This window comes from Somniosus microcephalus, chromosome 5 (assembly GCF_052327205.1).
Source record: "Somniosus microcephalus isolate GS21.2 chromosome 5, FLI_Smic_1.0, whole genome shotgun sequence".
Lineage (NCBI taxonomy): Eukaryota > Metazoa > Chordata > Chondrichthyes > Squaliformes > Somniosidae > Somniosus > Somniosus microcephalus.
This window is the reverse complement of record NC_140991.1, coordinates 297,040,291-297,065,854: the sequence shown is the minus strand read 5'-3', so window position 1 is coordinate 297,065,854 and position 25,564 is coordinate 297,040,291. Positions and strand designations below refer to the sequence as shown.

The following is a 25,564-nucleotide window of genomic DNA, read 5'->3' as shown; positions in this document are numbered from 1 at the left end:
CTGGGTGATGTGCCTTTAAAAGATTCCAGGGATCAAAAATGGCCGTCAGACCACATGGCCGAAAGCAAAGGACTTGGAAACAGCTTGTGTGTGCGTGTCTGTGAAGAAAGGTTCAATGGCAGTCAAATCTATCAATCAAAGGGGAGTTTCCCCCGCCCTGCAGCAGGACAATCGATGCCTGTTTACAGAACGTTCTACAATGTTGACTCTAAGATCAAGTGCTTGAAACTGCCAGCATGAACAAAGGAACTTTGTTTGCTAAGCACTCAAGACTGTCACTCAATTGCGGTTCCAGATGACCACAGGACAATGCTTTGTTTACAAAGAAATTGAATGCTATTAGCATTTGTTTGTATATCAAGTGGACACATCCAAACTGAGGAGAAACCGTTTAAATGAATGGGAGAACACATTCAAACCCATTACTGGACAATGGGGCAGTTGGATCCCTTTTGTTTTAGCCCAGAAACATCAGGATCTGGGCGGGCCCCAAATGGGGGTATAAAAGATAGCTTCCCAGAAGCATCTCTCTCTCTCTGGCCTCACCTCCGTGTCCCTCTACAGCGTGGGAGTCTGCCTGTAGAAGCGAAACATCAGCAGTTTACTTTTAAAACACTGGGGTGTTTTTCACTTCGGGGCAGTGAAGATCTAAGTTCGCAGGACACGGAGCGGGCATTTCCACTGGTGAGCATATATTTTTCTGGTCTTCCACAAGGCAACTTAGAATAGGTATAGGGGTGGGAGTAAAGTGGGAATTTCATTAGAATTGTGATTTTAGTCAATTTCCTTCGTTGTGTCCGTTTCTCCTCCCCTATTTAAGCAAGACAGTGTTGCACCTAGCAGAGAAGTGTTATAGTGAACACTGAATTCGGTATTTAAATCTGCATTAAAAAGGAGTAGCTGTTTTAAAGTACTGTATGTAAAACTGTGTTAAAAGGGGTGTTGCATCAAGCTAAAGTGCTGTGGTGAACGCTGTGTAGCTATTTTTTTTAAAGTAACTGTATTAAAAGGAAGTGTTGCACCAAGCAGAGGAGTGCTGTGGTGAACGCTGTGTTTCTATATTAAAGTACTGTATTTAAAATAAGGTAGTGTTGCACTGAGCAGGGAGCGCTCTAGTGGACACTGAGTGTACTGCGTGTATTAAATAAAGGATTGCACTGAGCAGCGAGCCCTCTAGTGGACACTAAGTGTACTGCGTTTAAGCAAACGTGTTGTACCAGGCATAAGAGCCATATCCATTTTCTTTCTTTTGTTTTCAATAAATACTGGTCTGTTTTGCACCCAAACCACGAGTCACGTTGTTTTCTGTCTACATCGCCACCGAATAAGTCCAGGGGTCAGAACTCAGGAATAGGGGAGCGCTTCGAAACCGCAAGGAGGTCCCTGGAGCAGCTCAGAGGCTTCTGACTGGCCAGAGACAAATAACCCCAGCCCCGCTAGCCTGTGTGGGCTAATTCCTTACAGGACGGGGGCTCTGGATGGCCCTGTGGGGAAGTAGAGGAAGGAGTTATAGATGTGATGCCAAGGTTACATGCACATTCGAGTTGACATCTGCTGACACCTGCATCCATGCAGCCTTGGTCTCAGTGGGAGGCCTCTTTCTGCCTGACCTAGAGAAGAGGACCTCCCTGTGGGCCCTAACTCCATCCAATAATGCCTGCAGTGAAGCTTCGTCGAATTTGGAGTCAGCTCGTGGTCTGGCACTGGCCACAGCTGCTGCAGGCTCCTCTGCCATCCTGTATGGTTTGTTTGGAAGCCAACAGAGGAAGCAATGCTTGCTGTGGACCTTGAAAGCACCACGAATGATGACATCATACTGTGAGGCTTTTTGACTAGATATGGACAATTAGCAAGGCTGTCCACACGCTGGAAATTAATTGGCCACTTGAGGGAAAATTGCGTGCAGCTGGCTGACACATTTTTTTGTGTGTCAGAACCCCACATTCGGGGAATCCGACCATTTCCCACACAATCCACAAAATCGGGCCCCGTGTCTCTAGCTAAGGGTAGCTGAGATAGTTCTCCTGTGTGTACTCGTAATAAAACTATTGATCTGGGTAACACCTGAATCTGTTAGTTCTGTTTTACCTTCCAGATTTTCCTCGCTTACATGGGCGTCGCTGGCAAGGACAGCATTTATTGCCCATTCCTAACTGCCCTTGAGAAAGTGGTGGTGAGCTGCCTTCTCGAACCGCTGCAGTACGCATGGTGAAGGTAGAATCATAGAATGGTTACAGCACGGAAGGCGGCCATTCGGCCCGTCGAGTCCTTGCCAACTCTCAGCTAGTCCCACTGCCCTGCCCTTTCCCCGTAGCCCTGCAATTTTTTCCCTTCAGGTACTTATCCAACTCCTTTTTGAAGGATAAAATTGAGTCTGCCTCCACCACCCTTTCAGGCAGTGCATTCCAGCTCTTAACCACTCACTGTGTAAAAAAGTTTTTTCTCCTGCCACCTTTGGTTCTTTTGCCAATCACCTTAAATCTGTGTCCTCTGGTTCTCGACCCTTCTGTGCTCTCATAGTGGTGTTAGGGAGGGAATTCCAGGATTTTAACCAAGCGGCTATGAAGGAAAGGCGATATATTTTCAAGTCAGGATGGTGTGTGACTTGGAGGTGATGGTGTTCCCATGCGTCTGCTGCCCTTGTCCTTCTAGGTGGTAGAGGTCGTGGGTTTGGGAGGTGCTGCCGAAGAAGCCTTGGCAAGTTGCTGCAGTGCATCTTGCAGATGGTACACACTGCAGCCACGGCACGCCGGTGGTGGAGGGAGAGAATGTTTAAAGCAGTGGATGGGGAGCTGAACAAGTGGGCTGCTTTGTCTTGAATGGTGTCGAGCTTCTTGACTCCTGACTTGTGCCTTGTAGATGGTGGAAAGGCTTTGGGGAATCAGGAGGTGAGACACTTGCCGCAGAATACCCAGCCTCTGACCTGCTCTTGTAGCCACAGTATTTATGGCTGGTCCAGTTAAGTTTCTGGTCAATGGTGACCCCCAGAATGTTGGGAGAGTTGACGATGGTAATGCCATTGTATGTCAAGGGGCAGTGGTTAGACGCTCTCTTGTTGGAGATAGTCATTGCCTGGCACTTGTGTGGCGCAAATGTTACTTGCCACTTATCAGCCCAAGCCAGAATGTCGTCCAGGTCTTGCTGCATGGGGTATAGACTGCTTCATTATCTGAGGAGTTGCGAATGGAACTGAACACTGTGCAATCATCAGCGAACATCCCCACTTCTGACCTTATGATGGAGGAAAAATCATTGATGAAGCAGCTGAAAATGGTTGTGCCTTGGACACTGCCCTGAGGAACTCCTGCAGTAATGTCCTGGGGCTGTGATGATTGACCTTCAACCACCACAACCATCTTCCTTTGTGCTAGGTATGACTCCAGCCAGTGGAGAGTCTTTCCCCTGATTCTCATTGACTTCAATTTTACTAGGACTCCTTGATGCCACACTTGGTCAAATGCTGCCTTGATGTCAAGGGCAGTCACTCTCATCTCACCTCTGGAATTCAGCTCTTTTGTCCATGTTTGGACCAAGGCTGTAATACGGTCTGGAGCAGAGTGGTCCTGACGGAACCCAAACTGAGCATCGTTGAGCAGGTTATTGGTGAGTAAATGCCACTTGATAGCACTGTCGACAACACCTTCCATCACTTTGCTGATGATTGAGAATAGACTGATGGGGCGGTAATTGGCCGGATTGGATTTGTGCTACTTTTTGTGGACAGGACATACCTGGGCAGTTTTCCACATTGTCGGGTAGATGCCAGTGATATAGCTGTACTGGAACAGCATGGCTAGAGGCACGGCTAGTTCTGGAGCACAAGTCTTCAGCACGACAGCCGGGATATTGTCAGGGCCCATAGCCTTTGCTGTATCCAGTGCGCTCAGCCATTTCTTGATATCACGTGGAGTGAATCAAATTGGCTGAAGACTGGCTTCTGTGATGGTGGGGACCTCAGGAGGAGGCGGAGATGGATCATCCACTCGGCACTTCTGGCAGAAGATGGTTGCAATTGCTTCAGCCTTGTCTTTTGCACTCGCGTGCTGGGCTCTGCCATCATTAAGGATGCAGATGCTCATGGAGCCTCCTCCTCCAGTCAGCTGTTTACTGGATGCGGCAGGACTGCAGAGCTTTGATCTGATCCATTGGTTGTGGGATCACTTAGCTCTGTCTATAGCATGCTGCTTCTGTTGTTCAGAATGCATGTAGTCCTGTGTTGCAGCTTCCCCAGGTTGGCACCTCATTTTTAGGTACACCTAGTGCTGCTCCTGGCGTGCTCTTCTACACTCCTCATTGAACCAGGGTTGGTTGCCTGTCATTAATGGCAATGGTAGAGTGAGGGATATGCCGGGCCATGAGGTTACAGATTGTGTTGGAATACAAATCTGCTGCTGCTGATTGCCCACAGTGCCTCATGGATGCCCAGTTTTGGCTTGAGCTGTTCTGAATCTATCCCATTTAGCACGGTGGTAGTGCCAGGCAACACGATGGAGGGCATCCTCAGTGTGAAGACAGGACTTCGTCTCCACAAGGACTATGCAGTGGACACTGCTACCAATACTGTCATGGACAGATGCATCTGCAACAGGTAGACAGTATACAAATCTTTGAAGGTGGCAGGACAAGTTGAGTAGGCTGTTAAAAAAAGCATATGGTCCTTGGCTTTATAAACAGAGGCATAGAATATAAAAACAAGGAACTTATGCTAAGCCTTTATAAGTCATTGGTTAGGCCGTAGCTGGAGTATTGTGTCCAATTCTGGGCACGACCTTTTAGGAAGGCCAGAGAGGTTGCAGAGGAGATTTACTAGATCGATACCAGGGATGCAGGACTTCAGTTACGTGGAAAGACTAGAGACGCTGGGGTTGTTCTCCTTGGACCAGAGAACATTAAGGGGAGTTTTAATAGAAGTGTTCAAAATCATGAAAAGTTTTGATAGAGTAAATAAGGAGAAATGTTTCCAGTGGCAGAAGTGTTGGTAACCAGAGGACACAGATTTAAGATAATGGGCAAAAGAACCAGAGGCGAGATTAGGAGACATTCTTTTTACGCAGCAAGTTATGATGATCTGGAATGCACTGTCTGAAATGGTGGTGGAAGCAAATTCAATAACTTTTAAATGAGAATTGCATGAATAACTTGAAGGGGAGAAATTTACAGCGTTACGGGGAAACGACAGGGGAATGGGACTAATTGGGTAGCTCTTTCAAAGAGCCGGCAAATGCACGATGGGCCAAATGGCTTCCTTTTGTGCTGCATCATTCTATGATTCTATAAAATTCACAGTAGAGAAATAGAAATGGGTGAAAGGTGCAATGGAATGATTGAGATTTTAGATTAACCTGAAATTCACGCATCATAACAGGAAACGTCTGTACTATAATTAAAGCCGTTACTTCCGTCAACTTCAATATATAAAGCATAATCACCTATGGGTTTTGTTTCAAATCACCTGCAACATACAGCAGTAAGATATTCTAACATTCAAAGGCCAGAAAACTCAGTTACTGAAACCAAAGTTGCAGAATTCCTTAATTGTGGTAAGTTTTCACATAGATTGCTTTCAATATTGATTCATAAAAACTATGCATTAAAAACCATTGTTTTTGAAATGTTAAAGTAGAACTATGATTAGCATAACTTCTTTTCTTTAAATTGAAATGCGTGTCAAACCATGGAATAAATGCCATTATGCAATAGTAAGATGTTACATTTGAGCGCTCACATCACATAAAAATGTAAATAGTATATTTATAACAGAAAATTGTTTGGATTAGCATTTACTATTAGGTTATTCAAATAAATCATAATTTTATTTTTGGTCAATGAGGTCATTGTACAAACCTATTGGAAGAGGCGGATACGGGTCTGTGCCAGTACATCACAAGTCGCTGTGTTTTATTTCAGGTGGGTTCTGCAGATCCGATTCCTGGTTTCCAACTATGACTACAATTAAAGAAGTTGTTACTTCCTTCAACGCAGAGTCAACGACAGAATATGAATTTGAATATTATGATGAAAACAGCACACTCTCCATTGCAGCTTCTGTATCGTTATGTGAGAAGCTTGAAGTTGGAAATTTCAGAGAGGTTTTTATGCCCTGTTTTTATTGTGTCATATTTGTGACAGGGCTTCTGGGCAATTCTTTGGTCATGGTGACATATGTTTTCTACGAGAAGCTGAAGACGATGACAGATGTCTACATGATGAACCTAGCGATCGCTGACTTACTCTTCCTCTGCACCCTGCCATTCTGGGCAGTTGATGCGTACACTGAATGGATTTTTGGAACTTTTATGTGCAAAATTGTGAATGGTGCATACACTGTCAACTTCTACAGTTGTATGTTAATACTCACCTGTGTGAGTGTCAACAGGTACAATGCCATTGTTCAAGCAACAAAAATGCTCAACAGTAGAAATAAAAGATTTCACAGTGTGTTAGTCTGTGCAGGGGTTTGGGTATTTACAATCATTTTGGCTCTTCCAGAATTCATATTAAGTGAAGTAAATACTGGTGAATCTGATAAAAGTACCTGTACGATGGTGTACCCTCCCAATTCAGGCAACATCATCAAAGTGGGAGTGTATGTAACACAGATGGTAGTGGGATTTCTGATTCCCTTTGCGGCCATGACCATTTGCTACTCAATCATTGGGAAAACTCTGCTCCAAGCTAAGGGCTTTCAGAAGCAGAAATCCTTAAAGATTATAATCGCAGTTGTAGTTGTATTTGTGATTTGTGAGCTGCCATTCAACATTGTACTGTTGATGCAAACTCTACAGCTCATCAGGGAAGAAGCCTCTAGTTGTGAATTCAGTGCAAATTTAGACTATGCAATTATTGTAACAGAGAGTATTGCTTATGTACACTGCTGTCTCAATCCTATTCTTTATGTATTTCTTGGAGTGAAGTTTAGAAACAGTTTTCTGAAGATCTTAAAAGATGCTGGATGTCTCAGTCAAAAACAATTGGCTGGGTATCTGAAAACTGTGTGTGAAACATCACAACCTGTATTGGGTGTATCTGAAACAACAAGTATGTATCCTTTATAAAAGATACTAGATGTATCAGGATATACAATTGTAAATGATGAGAAATGGCCCTAGAATATCACAAGGGTTTTCCCGATCTCCTGCCATAACTTTGGAGAGACAACTAAACTGCCATTGTCTGCTTCTAATTCCGAACTCCTGTTCCTTTTCCACTTGATGCACTTTACAAATGCTGGAATATGCTTTACACTGTACAAAAAGTAACTCAGTGATACAAAAGTGTCTACACATTATAAAAAGGGATTTTGGTGGCTACACATTAAGGGCCTGAATTTCCATAGGGTTCCCCCAATCTCCCATTTTAACTTTGGTGGAAACCATGAAGAATAAGCAAAAACTGCTGTTTTTACCTATTTACACTATTTTTCTGAGTTTCCATTGATTTACTTCCAAAGTTATACCAGAAGATCAGGGCTTTGAACATGGACCTCCTAGCTCAGTTAAGTTGGGTCGATTAGGCTTATATTCGCTAGAGTTTAGAAGAATGAGAGGGGATCTGATTGAAACTTATAAAATTCTAACAGGACTAGACAGACTAGATACAGGAAGGCTGGTCCCGATGGCGGGGGAGTCCAGAACCAGGGGTCACAGTCTAAGGATAAGGGGTAAGCCATTTAGGACTGAGATGAGGAGGAATTTCTTCACCCAGAGAGTGGTGAACCTGTGGCATTCTCTACCACAGAAGACAGTTGAGGCCAATTCATTAAGTATATTCAAGAAGGAGTTAGATATATTTCTTAAGGCTAAGGGGATCAAGGGATATGGGGAGAAAGCAGGGACAGGGTACTGAATTTGGATGATCAGCCATGATCGCATTGAATGGCGGAGCAGGCTCGAGGGGCCGAAAGGCCTCCTCCTGCTCCTATCTTCTATGTTTCTATGTTAGATTCCATGCTGTATAGATATCTTATTTGCTATCCAAGTATAAAATGTGTTGAATTATGTGCAAATATGTAATTATACACAAATACTCAACAAGATTTTTCAATAAAATGTTTTAGAAACCATACTAAGTTTTCTGTACTTTGTATTGCCAAGTGCAAAAATCTGTTCAACCTCGTGTGAAGCATAAACACTGGGATAGACCTGTTGGACCGAATGGCTTATTTCTGTAGTGTAAATTCTATGTAATACAACCATGTCACAGTGGGAAGGTAGAGAAGTGAACACAGCCCAACAATTTGGACTTTAGTACACAAAAACAGGAGACTGATTATTAGGGATAATGGCTCTACTTTTCACAGCTAATCATCACAGAATTTAGTATTTGTCTGAATTAGATATCTCTAACTATTTTTTCAGTTCTGGCGAAAGGTCATCGGCCTGAAACGTTAACTCTGCTTTTCCCTCCACAGATGCTGCCTGACTTGGTGAGTATTTTGAACATTTTCTGTTTTTATTACAAAACAATCACGACTGACTGACTTCCTGCCTGGGAGCAGGTTAACTACAGCCTCAATGCGTTGTCCCAAATCAGAGAGAAAGTAAATAAGATCCAGATGAAATGTGGTGACATCAAGAAATACCAAACCTAAATGATTCCAATGAAAACAGTGCTCTGCTTTATACAATATGATGAAAAGGGATTTTTTGTGAACCAGTAGGATTAGAAGCAACCTGAAAAATATGATCTGGCATAAGGGAAAATGTCAGTAAAGTGGTCAACTCAAAGGTGCACCATAGAAAAATAGACTAGTTCTGCAATTATGAAATGAATGAGCACATGGAAAAACCTGTGTCTGTATGAGCGTGCCATATATTGAGGAAGGTAGCTATTGATTCTTGTGTGGCCAGTGTAAAATTGTAACTAGCAAAATGGAACTGGGAGAAGTTGCAAGATTGCTAGTATAGCACCAGGCATGCATCTAAATGTGTGCAACGTGTAATCTGTGTGCTATAATATGCATTATAATCAAGGATTAGGCAGGAATGGCATTCGATAAGGTGCCGCATAAAAAGGTTACTGCACAAGAGCTCACGCTGTTGGGGGTAATATATTAGATTGGATAGAGGATTGGCTAACTAACAGAAAACAGAGTCGGAATAAATGGATCATTTTCAGGTTGGCAAACTGTAACTAGAGGGGTGCCACAGGGATCAGTGCTGGGGCCTCAACTATTTACAATCTATATTAATGACTTGGATGAAGGGACCGAGTGTACTCTTTTCTCTCTCAGAGCGTCGTGAATCTTTGGAATTCTTTACCCCAGAGAGTTGTGGAGGCTGGGTCATTGAATATATTCAAGGTTAAGAAAGACAGATTTTTGAAAAACAGGGGAATCAAGGGTTATGGGGAGCGGGCAGGAAAGTGAAGTTGAGGCCAAGATCAGATCAGCCACGATCTTATTGAATGGCGGAGCAGGCTCGAGGGGCCGAATGGCCTACTCCTGCTCCTATTTCTTATGTTCTTAAATAGCAGGCGACAACCCCACACCTGTGGGATGCCCTATGCTAGAGTTCATTAAACATGATACTGTATTCATAAAGGGGAGGTTAGAAAAGATTTCTTTACTCCAAATTAGAATGTTGAATTCCCAAGGGAAATCTTCGAATTCCACCCGGAATTGGCACAAAGTCAATGGAGCGGCTGAGTTGCCTCCCGTGTCAGCATCAGGAGGCCCGAACCACTTTCATTTAAATACAGTCGACAACCTGTGGACATTGGCTGTGCGAGGGCGGAAAATCGGCCAGCTCGCAAGCTGATCCGGCCTGCAGGTCGGGACAGGGATGGGGGGCTTCACACAGGCTGACAACGAGCTGAAGTTTTTTTTTGTGGGCACAGGAGAAGCGCTCTTAAGGACCACTGGTTTGAACACGCTCCACCCATTTGTGCCTGCGAATTACAATCAGAGACCTAAAACAGGGGTTAGGCCCCAATTCACAGATTTAAGAAGCTTCCCGTCTGTTTCAGACTGGTGTGCTGTTCGCCCAATTGCATCAGGCAGGCTTTGGCATCAATGGGTTGGCTGAGGTTCCCCTCCCCCACCATTTTCAACCACTGGGCCTCCCCCATTTTACAGGTGAGAAATGAGCTGTCAGCAGTTGAAAATCACCCTATCTACAGGAAACTTTGGTTTATCCGGAGGTTAACTGTCCGGAATGCTCGAGCCACCGGCAAAAATCAGGAGCCGTTTCATTAGGTTTTTTTTCTTTCTGTTGCTTTTTTTTTCACCAGTCAGGCTCTGCAAGGTCTCGCTGAAGCTGTTGCTAAGCTACAGAGGCGCTTGCAAGGTACAGCCAACTGTTTAGAAGCAACAGGGTTTGTTGCCAGATACGGAGCTCAAAATCTCCGTATGTTTCAACATTAGCGCTGGTTTGTCCGGTAGTTTTGATGGGACAGCAACAGCTCGGTCCCGTCGGTGCCAGATAGCACAAAGTTTCCTGTACCACAAATCATTGTTTAAGCAGAAAAGCTTTGAAAATAGGAATCAGATAGGTGCTAGGAAAAGAGGAAATTAAAGGGCATAGGTAACAAGCAGTGATTAGATTAGGAGGTGCTGTGGTGAAAGCTCTGGTGCAAACTTAATGGGCTAAATGACCGGTTTCTGTGCTGTAACATTCCTGGGGGAAATTCCCTCTTTTTTTCAGCAGAATTGCAGTGCTTAATTGGGGCAAATAGCGTTTCATGGCAGGTAAATAGGACAGAAGCAGTTTCCTCCAGTTTTCATCATAAAACTGATCACCCCCCCGCAAATTCCCTTGTGTTTTTTGGTCCTTCCTGTGGTCCACCTGTTGCATATATAACGAGGGCCACTGACACTGCAACTCCGGGTTTCCTGCTTTTAAACTTGCATAGCACTTGGGGTAACTTAGACTGAAAACATAAGTCACAGCTGATGCCAGCACCAACTGAGACAGGCAGAAGCGAGGAGTTTCTGAGCAGGAAGTGAGATTTTCACCAGCGATTCCTGCAGCTGGGAGACACTTTTTGCAGTGAGATTTTTTGCCAATCTGTCTACATAGACCTAGATTTGCTTCTGATAGGGCAACGCCACTGGGAAATTTTCAACCTATCCCAACCCCCGACCCACATTGAGGGCTTCTCAGGAGCAGCTCTGGTATTCCCAATGGGCATACCATTGCATGCTATTATCATGGAGGAGGAGCACAGTATGGAACAAAGGAGAATCAGGCAGTATTTAAAGGAGATTGACACTTTCCTTGGCCTTGTTTGACCTGAAGCCATGAGAATTCGTAGGACCTGGAATAAATGTTAAGGTCTCATACATCCATGCCCATCCCCTCTGTAATGATCAATAACATGTCATTCTATAGTGGACACTAGGTGGAGCCGTAGAGCTGTATATAGTTGTATGTATAAGACTACACTACCCAGCTGTATGTATATTAAGACTACATTACCCATGAGGCACTAGGCCACCCACAAGGCAGCAGTCAAGATGGAAGCCTCTACAGATACTGTACCTAGTCCACATGTGCTCAATAAAAGTGTCTAGCAAAAGCTAGCTGTGTTCATAATAAGAATGTCTATTTATTAATGAACATAAGATGGTACCAGGATGGTGAAGATCTGCTAAAAATTGTGAAAAGCGACATGGAGAATTTGAAGCCACCAGAGCATTTGAAACTCACAGGAAGTCTCGACTACAATTGGCAGACTTTTAAACAACAATTCGAACTCTACATTGCAGCCATCGGATTCGGTACGAAGCCAGACGCAAGGAAGATAGCGTTGCTGCTTACGGTTGCAGGCCCACAGGCGATAGAGGTATTTAATACATTTGTATTTAATCCAGAGGAGAACAGAGAAAAATTAGAAGATGTGCTAAAAAAATTTGATGCACATTGCTCTCCCAAAAAGAATGAGACCTATGAAAGATACATCTTCCGTTCTCGGACACAGCAGCAAAATGAGACTTTTGATAGCTTTATAACTGATCTGAAACTGAAAGCACAGACATGTAATTTCTCTGAGCTCAAAGCATCCATGATTCGTGACCAGATTGTGTTTGGTATTCATGATAAAAAAGTCAGGGAACGTCTGTTGAGAGAAACCGAACTAAATTTGGAAAATGCGGTGAAAATATGCCAAGCCAGCGAGCTAGCTCGAAAGCACGCGAAGACTTTCAGTGAAATCAATAATGATGCGATTGTAATGAGTGATAATGCTGCTGTCGGTGCTGTGTCCTACAAGGGGAAGAAACGTGGGCAGAACAGAAATGAAAAGCAATCGGAGGATGAAATTTTTAATTGTAAACGCTGTGGTTACAAACACCAGTTAAGACAATGCCCAGCGTTTGGAAAAATGTGCACAAAGTGTAATGGAAAGAATCACTTTGCCAAACAATGCTTTTCAAAAGTAAAAACTAAGAAAGGGCAACGAGTTAATGTAATTGAGGACACTGATTTAAGTGAGACAATTTTTGTACGAATGGTGTCATGTGACGATATCAAAAAGGATACAGAAAATGTGCAGCCCTCAGAAATGGACAATGCTGAACATAAAGTTAATGCAGTAAAAGTGGACAAATGGATGATCCCACTGCAGGTAAATGGAGCATTAGTTACCTTGAAACTAGACACTGGGGCAAAAGCAAACTTAATCAGTATGAGTGACATTAACAATATGAAAGAAAAGCCCAAAATACAGAAAAAGTCAGTACTACTGAAGGACTATAATGGACAGAAAATAGATAGCTTAGGTGTATGCACACTTAAAGTGACAGTCAAAGACAAAGTGCATCATCTCATGTTTTCTGTTGTGGCTGAAAGACTTGATTCACTACTGGGTGACAAAGCTTGTGAGGAATTAGAACTGGTCAAGAGAGTCTACCGTATAAACTGTGCCATAAGCAGACCAGATGACTCGGTGGATTCTGTAGTGAATGATTTCCAGGATGTGTTCAAAGGATTTGGAGTTCTACCATTTACTTACAAGATCTAGCTAAAGGAGGATGCTCAGCCAGTGGTACATGCTCCACGAAGAGTTCCAGCACCCCTGCGTGACCGGCTCAAGAATGAACTGGACAGAATGACCACACTAGGAGTCATCAGGAAAGTCGAAGAGCCAACAGACTGGGTTAACTCCATGGTATGTGTAAAGAAAAAGAACAATGATCTAAGAATATGCATGGATCCAAAGGACTTAAATGCAAACATAAAACGTGAACACTACCAGATTCCCAAGCGAGAAGAAATCACCAGTGAAATGTCAGGTGCCAGATACTTTACAAAGCTCGATGCCTCACAAGGATTTTGGCAACTAAAACTGGATGAAGAGAGCACCAAATACTGTACCTTCAACACACCATTTGGCAGGTATTGTTTCCTCAGAATGCCTTTCGGGATAATATCTGCATCTGAAATCTTTCATAGAGCGATGGAACACATAATTGAAGGTCTGGAAGGAGTTCGGGTCTATGTTGATGACATCATCATCTGGGGCTCCACACTGAAAGAACACAATGAGAGACTGAATAAAATGCTACAGAGCATACGCCGGAATGGACTGAAGCTCAACAAAGCCAAGTGTCAGTTTGGCGTCCAGGAAGTCACTTTCCTAAGAGATAATCTATCTGGTAAAGGAATAGAGCCAGATATGGAAAAAGTAAACGCCATACTCAAAATGCCCCGACCCACTGACAAAAAAGGAGTGCTACGCATCATGGGGATGATAAACTTCATTGGAAAGTTCATTCCTAACTTGTCAGCCAAGACAGCCTGTCTGCGAGACCTGCTACATAAAACAAATGAGTTTGCATGGACAGAAAGACATGAAGAGTGGATAAACCTCAAAACAGTGCTGACAACCACACCTGTACTCACCCTCATTGACCCAACAAAAAGAATCAAAGTGTCAACGGATGCATCAAAAGATGGCCTAGGTGCGGTCTTGCTACAAGCAGAGGGTGAAGATTGGAAGCCTGTTGCCTATGCCTCCAGGTCTATGACTGATACTGAGTGTCGATACGCCCAGATTGAAAAGGAATATCTAGGCTTGGTAGTTGGACTAGAAAAGTTTCATGGCTACATATATGGACTTCCCACCTTCACAGTTGAGACAGACCACAGCCCACTGGTTGCCATCATAAAAAAGAACCTGAATGAGATGTCTCCAAGGATTCAACGACTCATGATGAAGCTGCAAAGATATGACTTTGAACTGATCTACACACCAGGCAAATACATAGTGTTAGCAGATGCACTATCCCGAGCACCCACAATGAGTCATGTGAGCTCTACTGAAGAAGACGTGGATGTTCATGTGAGTATGGTCATTGCTGCGCTGCCCGTGTCAGACACAAAATCAAAGCAAATAGCAGAAGAAACAGTAAAAGATACAGTATTACAAACAGTAATAGAGAACATTCATCATGGTTGGCCAAAAGGTGTCCAAAATATTTTCACATAAGGTCAGAATTGAGTGTCGCAAGTGGACTATTACTAAAACAGAACAGAATAGTCATTCCACAGGCTCTACGTCAAGACATGCTCAAAAGGATTCATGAGGGACACCTCGGAATTGAAAAATGCAAAAGGAGGGCAAGAGACACTGTTTATTGGCCTGGCATAAATAAGGACATTGAGAACATGATAGGCAAATGTGAGACATGTCAGAAACACCAAAACAAACAAAGGAACCAATGATAGTAGCTGACATACCAACAGCGCCATGGCAAAAGGTTGGTATGGACCTTTTTCATTTAAGTGGTAAAGACTATCTAATAGTGATTGACTACTATTCTAACTATCCTGAGATGGCGCTGCTCTCAAGCACATCAGCAAGCAGTGTCATAATGCATGTGAAATCCATCTTCGCCAGACATGGAATTCCCAGGATTGCTGTTAGCGACAATGGTCCGTGCTTCAACTGTAAGGAATGGCAACAGTTTGCAGCACATTATGACTTTCAGCACATCACATCCAGTCCTTTATATGCTCAGTCAAATGGTAAGGCAGAGAAAGGTGTTCAAGTTCTCAAGCAGCTACTGAAGAAAGCGACAGAAAGCAAGTCTGATCCTTATCTCGCCCTGCTGAGCTACCGAGCCTCACCTTTAGACTGTGATTCTTCACCTGCTGAACTACTAATGGGTCGCAAGTTGCACACCACGCTACCCTGCTGTGCAAAAGAACAGCAAAGTGAGGAACTGAGACAGAGACTTCAACTGTTAAAGCTGAAACAGAAATCATACTATGACAAGTCATCCAAAACTCTAAAACCATTGACAAGGGATGATGTTGTCAGGATTGAGGATCCAGATGCATGGAACAGGAAAGCTACAGTTCTTGAGGAAGTAGGACCAAGGTCATACACTGTTAGAACTGAGGAAGGACAGATTCTCAGGAGGAACCACCGTTCCCTCCTAAAAACACAAGAGACTATTCAAGACCAGATTGATGACAATGCCGCAACTGCATCTTGTCATTCACCGCCAGAACAATCTCATGAAGACACATCAGACTTACCCGTGTTGAGAAGATCCACACGTGAAGTAAAAAAGCCTGATAGACTTAATCTTTGAGTACAATGTAAAGCTTTGAAAATGTGTTGACTGTTTTGAAAATGTTTATGTTTATAGAGCACTAACAAAAGTGTTACTGATATTATCTTTATTGTTTTCTTGAAAGTTGATTGATATTGATTTTGTTAAACCTCAAAGAAAGGGGGATGTAATGATCAATAACATGGCATTCTATAGTGCACACTAGGTGGAGCCATAGAGCTGTATATAGCTGTATGTATAAGACTACACTACCCAGCTGTATGTATATTAAGACTACATTACCCATGAGGCACTAGGCCACCCACAAGGCAACAGTCAAGATGGAAGCCTCTACAGATACTGTACCTAGTCCACATGTGCTCAATAAAAGTGTCTAGCAAAAGCTAGCTGTGTTCATAATAAGAATGTCTATTTATTAGTGAACATAAGACCCTCCAGTCCGTATACCACTGTTCCCCAACCTCTGGTGGAAGGCTATACCTAGGGTTGGTTATGGTAGAAACTAGGCTGAAAGCTATGACACTGAGAATGATTGCCAGGCTGTTGCTTCACTAGTCTATGGAACAACTTTCCCAACCTGGGCACCAGTCCGCAGATGTTTGTTAGGAGGACTTTGCAGGGTCGACTGAGCTGAGATTGTTTGTCCTGATCTGATGCCTGGGTCATTTCTGATGAGTCTGTCCCTTTCTTTGTCTTATTGCTTTTCAACCGGAACCTGTTGGTTGGGTTAGGTTAAAATAGAGACTTTAATGTTAATGTACTAACACTGCAAATACTGATTCCTCAGTTTTTTAAAACCTGAACACACTAAACGAATGTCAGCAATATGCAGTATACTAGCATTAGGTCATTTTATAGTTCCAGTAATTCAAGATGCAGAAACATTGCTTTTATGCATTCCAAGAAGCATGACATTTGCAAGTTTTGAAAATTGGTCACTGACAATTCAAATGTCGAAGTGCAAACTGATAACTGGTGCAAGGTGAGAATACAAGACGAGTGAGAACTCCAAAGTGTTTGGTTACAAGATTCATATCTTGATAAAAGTGGCTTTAACATTGCCGAAACAGGAGTTATTTTTGTTACACTGCATATGCAGTCACAACCCACTAAGTTTGAGAAATTAGCAAATTAGAGCAGAGGTAGTTAAGGGAAGATTTGACAAAGGTGTTTATCAGTAAATAAGGAGAAACTATTCCCAGTGGCAGAAGGGGCAGTAACCAGAGGACACAGATTTAAAGTAATTGGCAAAAGAACCAGAGGCGAGATGAGGAGACTTTTTTAAAATTTTTATAGAGAGTTATGATCTGGAATGCAAGGTGGTGGAAGCAGATTTAATAATAACTTTCAAAAGGGAATTGGATAAATACTTGAAGGGGGAAAATGTGCAGGGCTATGGGGAAAGGGCAGGATAATTAAGATAGCTCTTGCAAAGAGCCGGCACCGGCATAAAAGACCGAATGGCCTCCTTCTATGCTGTATCGTTGTATGATTCTACTTCATAATTTACAACACAAGAGACTGAATTTTGGACCACTTTACTACAACTTAGATCAGTGGTTCTCAAACTGGGGTCCGTAGAGACTTTCCAGGGGGTCCACGAAAAAACCTGCAATCGGTGATGGAGAATGAGCCGGTGCGGAGCGGCTAGGCGCTGCTGAACGGGGCTGTGAATGGTTGCCATAGCCGAGTCAGTAGAGAAGGATTTGCAGGACGGCATGCAGTAAGGAGCTGAACAAGCGATTTGGCAAGTACATCAACAACATGATGCTCAACCTTCAGCGCAAGAACAAGGAGCTGCTGGCCGAGCTTAAGAAGCTGGAGAGGGAGGAGTTCAACGCGGTAGAGAAGGTCTACCAGAACTTCCATGACCTGAAGAAGTAAGAGGACTCGGGGGGGCCAGGCTGGATAAGCTCCAATGTCAGTTCAAGCTGCTGGAGGCACAGCTGGCCCAGGTCAAGTTGGTGCGCACCCAGGAGCGCAGGTACTGGCAGCAGAAACTGGACAAACTGCAGAACTTGGACCAGGCGGAGAACACCATGCTGGACCTGGAGGAGGCCCTATGCAATATGCGCCAGGAATACAAGCAGATGGCCCGCCGCAACAAGGCGGAGCTGCAGCTCTACTGCCACAAGTTTGAGGAGAACAGCATTCCCCTGCAGAAGATCAAGAAGGAGGCAGAGGACTACCGCAACACCATGACCGACCTGTGGCTGCGGGGCGAAATGCACAAGAGAAAGAGCAGGTGATCAACCACATAAAGGAGTACAATAAGGGACCGGAGATGATGATCAAGGCACACACGGCTGATTTTGAGACTCTGCTCGGGGTTAAGAACAGACTGGAGCAAGAGAGTCCGGCTACAAGAGCCTTTTGAATCAAGTGGTGAAGAAATCGAGGGACTATTCCTCTCCGCCTTGCCTAACAGCTCCTCCCTCTAAAGCTACGGAAGATCTTAAGATGTGGTGTTAGCGCACAAGGATATTCACAGTTACAACATATATGAGGCATACTTTTATATACCGATTTTATTTTGAACTTTATAGACAATACTTAAAAGACCCTTTAAATTAGATGACAGCAATCTGAGTATTTCATTAATAACTGCCAAATCTGTTAGCAATTTAATGTGCTGATTATTTTTGGAAATTAATTGTAACCTTTGCTTTTAATTATTTGTGCTTAGTAAAGATGCATTGAGATGCCCCTATTTATGTACAAAACATTCTTCGAATGTCGGTTGTATGCAACATGTTGTAAGAACAGACTTGTTGTTCAAAACAGCTCAACTATAGTCATAATTCAAACTCGATGGATGACCTTTTGGTCACATAGCTCTATATATGCCTTAATAAGTTACAAATAGCTTTCCTGGTTGTAATTTCATCATTAGTTGGCGGTATTGATTTTGGTTCATTTTTTCTAAGAGTATTTGGCATGCGTACAATTTTTTTGTCAATCAGAAGTCTATACCTGCAATGGTTTGCAAACATGTAACAATACCGTTTTAGGCTTTCAGGTATCCTTTTCATCCAAACAAGTGTGGAAAAAGTAAAATAGCAAAATACTGCAGATGCTGGAAATCCGAAATAACAACAGAAAATGCTGGAAAAGCTCAGCAGGTCAGGCAACATCCGTGGAGAGAAATTTGAGTTGACGTTTCGGGTCGAAACCCTTATTCAAAATAGATCGAAGGCAAAGCTGCGATCGAACAAAAGAAGGAAAAGAGACAATAAAAGGTATTCGAAGCCAGATGAGATGGTAATAGGCCCATGGAGACAAAAGGCAGCTGAGATTAGGTGTGAAGTGTACTGGCAGGTAAGAGACAGCTGCCAGGTGAGAGAGAGAAACAAAAGGAAAGGGGGGGGGGGGGAGGAGGACCCACAACAAAGGGGTGGAAAAAATTATAAGTAAAAATGTAATAGGGGCCGAGGTTATGATCTGAAATTGTTGAACTCGATATTGAGTCCGGAAGGCTGCAAAGTGCCTAATCGGAAGATGAGGTGCTGTTCCTCGAGTTTATGTTGAGCTTCTGTGGAACAATACAAGAGGCCAAGGACGGTGAGGTCCGAGTGGGAATGGAGCGGTGAATTAAAATGACAGGCGACCGGAAGCTCGGGGTCACCCTTACGGACTGAACGGAGGTGTTCCGCAAAGCGGTCACCCAATCTGCGTTTGGTCTCCCCAATGTAGAGGAGACCGCATCGTGAGCAGCGAATACAGTATACTAGATTGCAAGAAGTACAAGTAAATCGCTGTTTCACCTGGAAGGGGTGTTTGGGGCCCTGGACAGTGGGAAGGGGGGAGGTATAAGGGCAGGTGTTACATCTCCTGCGCTTGCACGGGAAGGTGCCAGGCGAAGGGGAAGGGCTGTTTGGGGTGATAGAGGAGTGGACGAGGGTGTCTCGGAGGGAGCGGTCCCTACGGAATGCTGAAAGGGGAGGGGAGGGGAGGGGAGGGGAAGATGTGTTTGGTGGTGGGATCACTTTGGAGGTAGCGGAAATGGCGGAGGATGATCTGTTGAATATGGAGGCTGGTGGGGTGAAAGGTGAGGACAAGGGGAACCCTATCGTGGTTCCGGGAGGGTGGGGCAGGGGTGAGGGCAGAAGTGCGGGAGATAGAACGGACACGGTCGAGGGCCGTGTCGACCACGGTAGAGGGGAATCCTCGGTTGCGGAAAAAGGAAGACATGTTTGATCATTAAATACGTGTAACAGATGTTAACTTTACTCCTACTATTTTCCTCATTAAACCACATCATAAACAAAAACAAACAGTGGGCCAGCAGCGGCCGTAATGCCACCCACAGCAACTGGAGTCGAAGGTGGAAAAGCACAGGGCCAGCTGTTCGGAGAGAGGCCGACTGTCTGTAAAAAAAGATCCCATCCCGACTACCAGCCGGCTGCAGCAGCGTCGGGATATGGCCAAAAAGAACAGGCCCCGTAAGTCGGACATATATTACATTAGATCTGTCTGTCCATGGTCAAGGGCTGGCCAAGGAGCAAATCTGACACAATCTTGGCAGCACTTGAATACAGTTAATAACCGATGCATTTATAATTTAAAAAAATCAGTGCTTTAAAATCAATATCATTTTATATGTACATACATACTTGTGGGATACCTGGTTTGTAAAGGTCACCATAACTATACTGCAATTCATTGTCAGAAGATCCTGGTACAGTATCAATACAAGTGGGCAATAATAATTTAGACGGGGGGGGGGGGGGGGGGAAGGGGGTAACTAATCCATTTGAAAAGGGGTCCTTCAACCAAAAAAATCTGAGAACCACTAGCTTAGATGATACTAAACAATGATGTAGTACTAAGAAAGCTAAATTTATAGAACAAAAAAAAGGCAGAATTAAGTAATTCTAGGAATAACCTTAAATAGTGATTTAGTGTTTAAATATGTGGAGCAAATTTTCTTCTTAGACCACATCACTGCCTGTTGAATATGAAAACATTACTCACTTCCGATGGATGGCCTCTGTCTCGCACTTTGTCATAGAGTCATAGAGTCATAGAGTAATACAGCACGGATAGAGGCCCTTCGGCCCATCGTGTCCATGCCGGCCATCAAGCCCTGTCTAATCTAATCCCATATTCCAGCATTTGGCCCGTAGCCTTGTATGCTATGGCATTTCAAATGCTCATCCAAATGCTTCTTAAATGTTGTGAGGGTTTCTGCCTCCACAACCCTTTCAGGCAGTGAGTTCCAGACTCCAACCACCCTCTGGGTGAAAAAGTTCTTTCTCAAATCCCCTCTAAACCTCCCGCCCTTTACCTTGAATCTATGCCCCCTAGTTATTGACCCCTCTACTAAGGGGAAAAGCTCCTCAGCATCCATCCTATCTATGCCCCTCACAATTTTGTACACCTCAATCATGTCCCCCCTCAGCCTCCTCTGCTCCAAGGAAAACAAACCCAATCTGCCCAGTCTCTCTTCATAGCTGAAGCGCTCCAGCCCTGGTAACATCCTGGTGAACCTCCTCTGCACCCTCTCTAACGCGATCACATCTTTCCTGTAGTGTGGCGACCAGAACTGCACACAGTATTCCAGCTGTGGCCTAACCAGTGTTTTATACAGCTCCATCATAACCTCCTTGCTCTTATATTCTATGCCTCGGCTAATGAAGGCAAGTATCCCATATGCCTTTTTTACCACCTTATCCACCTGTTCCGCCGCCTTCAGGGATCTGTGTACCTGCACACCCAGATCCCTCTGACCCTCCGTCTTGCCTAGGGTCTTTCCCTTCATTGTGTATTCCCTTGCCTTGTTAGACCCCCCAAAGTGCATCACCTCGCACTTTTCCGGGTTAAATTCCATTTGCCACTGTTCCGCCCATCTGACCAACCCATCTATATCGTTCTGCAGACTGAGGCTACCCTCCTCGCTATTTACCACCCTACCAATTTTAGTATCATCCGCGAATTTACTGATCATACCCTTTACATTCATATCCAAGTCATTAATGTAGACCACAAACAGCAAGGGACCCAGCACCGATCCCTGTGGTACCCCACTGGCCACAGGTTTCCAGTCACAAAAACAACCTTCGACCATCACCCTCTGCCTTCTGCCACTAAGCCAGTTTTGTATCCAATGTGCCAAGGCACCCTGGATTCCATGGGCTCTTACCTTCTTGACCAGTCTCCTGTGCGGGACTTTATCGAAGGCCTTACTGAAATCCATGTATACCACATCCACTGCGTTACCCTCATCCACACACCTAGTCACCCCCTCAAAAAATTCAATCAAATTAGTCAGACATGATCTTCCCTTGACAAAGCCATGTTGACTATCCCTGATTAATCCTTGCCTCTCCAAGTGGAGACAAATTTTGTCCCTCAGGATTTTTTCCAGTAATTTTCCTACCACTGATGTTAGGCTCACTGGCCTGTAGTTCCCCGGTTTTTCCCTACTACCCTTCTTGAATAATGGTACTACATTAGCGGTTCTCCAGTCCTCTGGCAAATCCCCTGTGGCCAGAGAGGTCCTGAATATATGTGTTAGAGCCCCCGCAATCTCCTCCTTTGCCTCACACAGCAGCCTGGGGTACATTTCATCCGGGCCTGGGGATTTATCCATTTTTAGGCCAGCTAAAACCGCCAATACCTCCTCCCTCTCGATGTTAATATGTTCGAGCATATCACAGTCCCCCCGCCCTATTTCTATGTCTACATCGTCCTTCTCCATAGTGAAAACAGATGCAAAAAATTCATTTAGAACCCCTCCTACATCTTCCGGCTCCACACACAGATTGCCACTTTTGTCCCTAATGGGCCCTATTTTTTCCCTAGTTATCCTTTTACCCTTAATATACTTATAAAACATCTTCGGATTTTCCTTTATTTTGCTCGCCAGTGTTATTTCATGGCCCCTCCTTGATCTCCTAATTTCTTTTTTAAGTATCCCCCTGCACTTTTTGTACTCCTCTAGGGCTTCCTCCGTCTTTAGCCTTTTGTATCTACCAAAAGCCCTCCTTTTTTTCCTAATCCATTCCCGTATATCCCCTGACATCCACGGTTCCCTGTGGTTTTTGGAACCACTCTTGACATTTATGGGAACATGTTGCCCTTGTATGATCTCAATCTCCCTTCTGAAAGCCTCCCATTGCTCAGATGCGGATTTTCCTACAAGTAGCTGATCCCAGTCCATTTTGGCCAGATCCTGCCTTATCCTATTAAAATCGGCCTTCCCCCAATTTAGAACCTTTATTTCCGGCCCATCCCTGTCCTTTTCCATGACCACCTTAAATCTTACCATATTATGGTCACTATCACCAAAGTGCTCACCTACTAGCACTTTTTCCACTTGGCCGGCCACATTCCCTAGAATTAGGTCCAGTACCGCCCCCTCTCTTGTAGGACTTTCTACATGCTGGCTCAAAAAGCTCTCCTGGATGCACTTTAAGAATTCTACACCCTCTGAGCCTTTCACACTTTGACTATCCCAGTTAATATTGGGGAAGTTGAAATCCCCCATTATTATTACCCTATTATTTGCACATTTCTCTGAGATTTGCCTACATATCTGTTCCTCTATTTCCCCCTGACTGTTTGGAGGCCTATAGTACACTCCCAGCAAAGTGCTTGACCCCTTTTTGTTTTTAAGCTCCACCCATATGGCCTCATTAGAGGACCCTGCTAATATATCATCCCTCCTTACTGCAGTAATTGACTCCTTAATTAATATTGCGACACCCCCTCCTCTTATACCTCCCCCTCTGTCTCGCCTGAAGATTCTGTACCCCGGAATATTGAGCTGCCAGTCTTGCCCCTCCCTCAACCATGTATCTTTATCTTACTTCTCTAATCTAGAGGGTAAATTTTACAAAGTGTGCAGAGAGTCACCCATCAGAAGCACTTGTGCAGAAATCTCTCATCTCAATGATTTTCTGAGCATTAAAATTAATGGATGGAAAATCATTGGGAAGGGGACAGAGAGAGGGAGATGGAAGTGTTGTCAGGAGAAATTTCATGTCGTGTGCGCATTTGTAAAATTTATCCTTAGGAGCAAACAAGTGATCCAGTAACAAGAAGATGATGGCCTAGGAATCATGGATTACAAATTCGGCCACATAGGGTCTGTTTTTGGGTGCCAAGTGGTCCACTAAGCTCCCAATATGGTGGCCAGGAAGCGCCGTTTCCCATATTGGTAGAGGAGGTTTTTTTTTTTAGAAATAAGAGTCGTCGGTCATATGGCCCCTCGAGCCTGCTCCGCCATTCCTTCTTCTTCGGCAGTCCCTCGGAACCGAGGATGACTTGCTTCCACATTAAAAATGAGTTCTCAGGTGACTGATGAGTCCAATACAGGACCTACAGTCTCTGTCACAGGTGGGGCAGACGGTGGTTGAAGGGGTGGGTGGGTGGGGTGCTTGTGTTGACGTGCGCTCCTTGCGCTGCCTGCGCTTGGCTTCCGCTTGCTCCCGGCGAAGAGACTCGAGGTGTTCGGCGCCTTCCCGGATGCTTCTCCTCCACTTTGTGCCATCTTGGGCCAGGGATTCTCAGGTGTCGGTGGGGATGTTACACTTTTTCAAGGAGGCTTTGAGGGTGTCCTTGAAGCGTTTCCTCTGCCCACCTGGGGCTCTCTTGCCGTGCCGGAGCTCCGAGTAGAGTGCTTGTTTTGGGAGTCTCGTATCGGGCATGCGGACAATGTGACCCGTCCATCGGAGCTGATCGAGTGTGGTCAAAGCTTCGATGCTGGGGATGTTGGCCTGAGCAAGAACACTGACATTGGTGCGCCTATCCTGCCAATGGATTTGCAGGATCTTGCTGAGGCAGCATTGGTGGTACCTCTCCAGTGCTTTGAGGTGCCTGCTGTACATGGTCCATGTCTCTGAGGCATACAGCAGGGCGGGTATCACTGCTGCTCTGTAGACCATGAACTTAGTGCCGGGTTTGAGGTCCTGGTCTTCAAACACTTTCTTCCTCAGTGACCAAAGGCTGCACTGGCACACTGAAGGCGGTGTTGGACTTCGTCGTCGATGTCTGCCCTTGTTGACAGTAGGCTCCCAAGGTATGGAAAGTGGTCCACGTTTTCGAAGGCCTTGTCGTGGATTTTGATAATCGGGGGGCAGTACTGTGTGGCGGGGGCAGGTTGGTAGAGGACCTTTGTCTTACAGATGTTTCGTGTAAGACCCATGCTCTTGTACGCTTCGGTGAAGGTGTTGACGATGGATTGGTGCTCCTACAAAGTTCTTCCCCAGTGGCTACAGCTTGGGAGGTTGAACGCTGCTGAGCATCCATTAAGGACGTTTCAGATGGCCTTGGAGAATGACCTCAAACAACTCTGGGCCTAGAGAGCCCAGCTGCTGACTGCAGTATCTCGGACTGGGCGGCAGCATTCTGGGCCGGCTGGCTGACTGGCACCTGCAAGGGCTCTAGCGGATGATCAGGCATGCTGTTATCCTGAAAGAAGACAGTAGGTGCACCTTCCATGTAGCCAAGGCCACTCTGTTGGGGAACAAATGGCGGAGGAGCAGGAGAAGCCTGAAGGAAATTCCCGGAGTACATTTTTAGACTGCTATCACCAAGGTGGAGAAGCCCATGGAAACAAGCAATAGGCTGTGCTTCAAACAGCCAGCCATAGATACCAAACTATAAAAATATGTTTAGGTTAGACTTTCACACTGAATAAATTAAAGGCTAATTCCTAAGTGGTTTGGCCATCCACAGATCAGCTTTACCACTAACAAAGGAAGTAGCAACCATCTCAGAGAGACAGGTGGCTGATGCTTTTGCTAAAATAATTACCTAACTATTTAAAGTCACACGAAACTAAAGACATAAATTCCTATTTTTGTCAGAAGAACATCCCACAAAATCATGGCTTTCAACTAAAAATCAGAAATGTGCATACACAAAATGCAGAATCCTTGAAATAAAAATCAAAAATGCTTGACATACATAGTAGTTTCAGTTTCATCTGAAAACAAATATGAACAAAAAGCAAAAACTTGCAGGCGCTAAAACAAAAACAGAAAATGCCGGAAACACTAAGCAGGTCAGGCTGAATCTGCGGAGAACAAAAGATTTGTC

General features: G+C 44.4%; 2 protein-coding genes and 1 pseudogene across 8 annotated transcripts in view; 2 read left to right on the top strand and 1 right to left on the bottom strand.

Moving 5' to 3' along the window:
• Window positions 1-25,564, bottom strand: part of fyco1a (FYVE and coiled-coil domain autophagy adaptor 1a) — a 272,403-nt gene that overhangs the window by 114,573 nt on the left and 132,266 nt on the right. Inside the window, exon 15 of one of the 7 annotated variants that reach the window (XM_085989189.1) lies at window positions 5,702-5,946. The exons of the other annotated variants lie outside the window; for them this stretch is intronic. Within the exon in view, the coding sequence (XP_085845315.1) occupies window positions 5,904-5,946 (43 nt within the window). The 3' untranslated portion in view covers window positions 5,702-5,903. Of the gene's footprint in view, window positions 1-5,701; window positions 5,947-25,564 lie in introns of those variants that run through there. 7 annotated transcript variants of the gene reach the window in all.
• On the top strand, window positions 5,422-8,064 carry LOC147117836 (C-C chemokine receptor type 9-like). The gene is made up of 2 exons (XM_085989190.1): window positions 5,422-5,540; window positions 5,908-8,064. Exons 1-2 carry the CDS (start codon window positions 5,432-5,434, stop codon window positions 7,053-7,055), a joined length of 1,257 nt encoding a protein of 418 aa, XP_085845316.1. The 5' UTR covers window positions 5,422-5,431; the 3' UTR covers window positions 7,056-8,064.
• On the top strand, window positions 17,194-18,023 carry LOC147117835 (uncharacterized; annotated as a pseudogene).

Coding starts and splice junctions, on each gene's coding strand:
- LOC147117836 (XM_085989190.1), top strand. CDS start 5,432: ATGGGTTTTGTTTCAAATCACCTGCAACATACAGCAGTAAGATATTCT. Junction 5,541..5,907: donor TGCAGAATTCCTTAATTGTG/GTAAGTTTTCAC, acceptor GTTTTATTTCAG/GTGGGTTCTGCAGATCCGAT.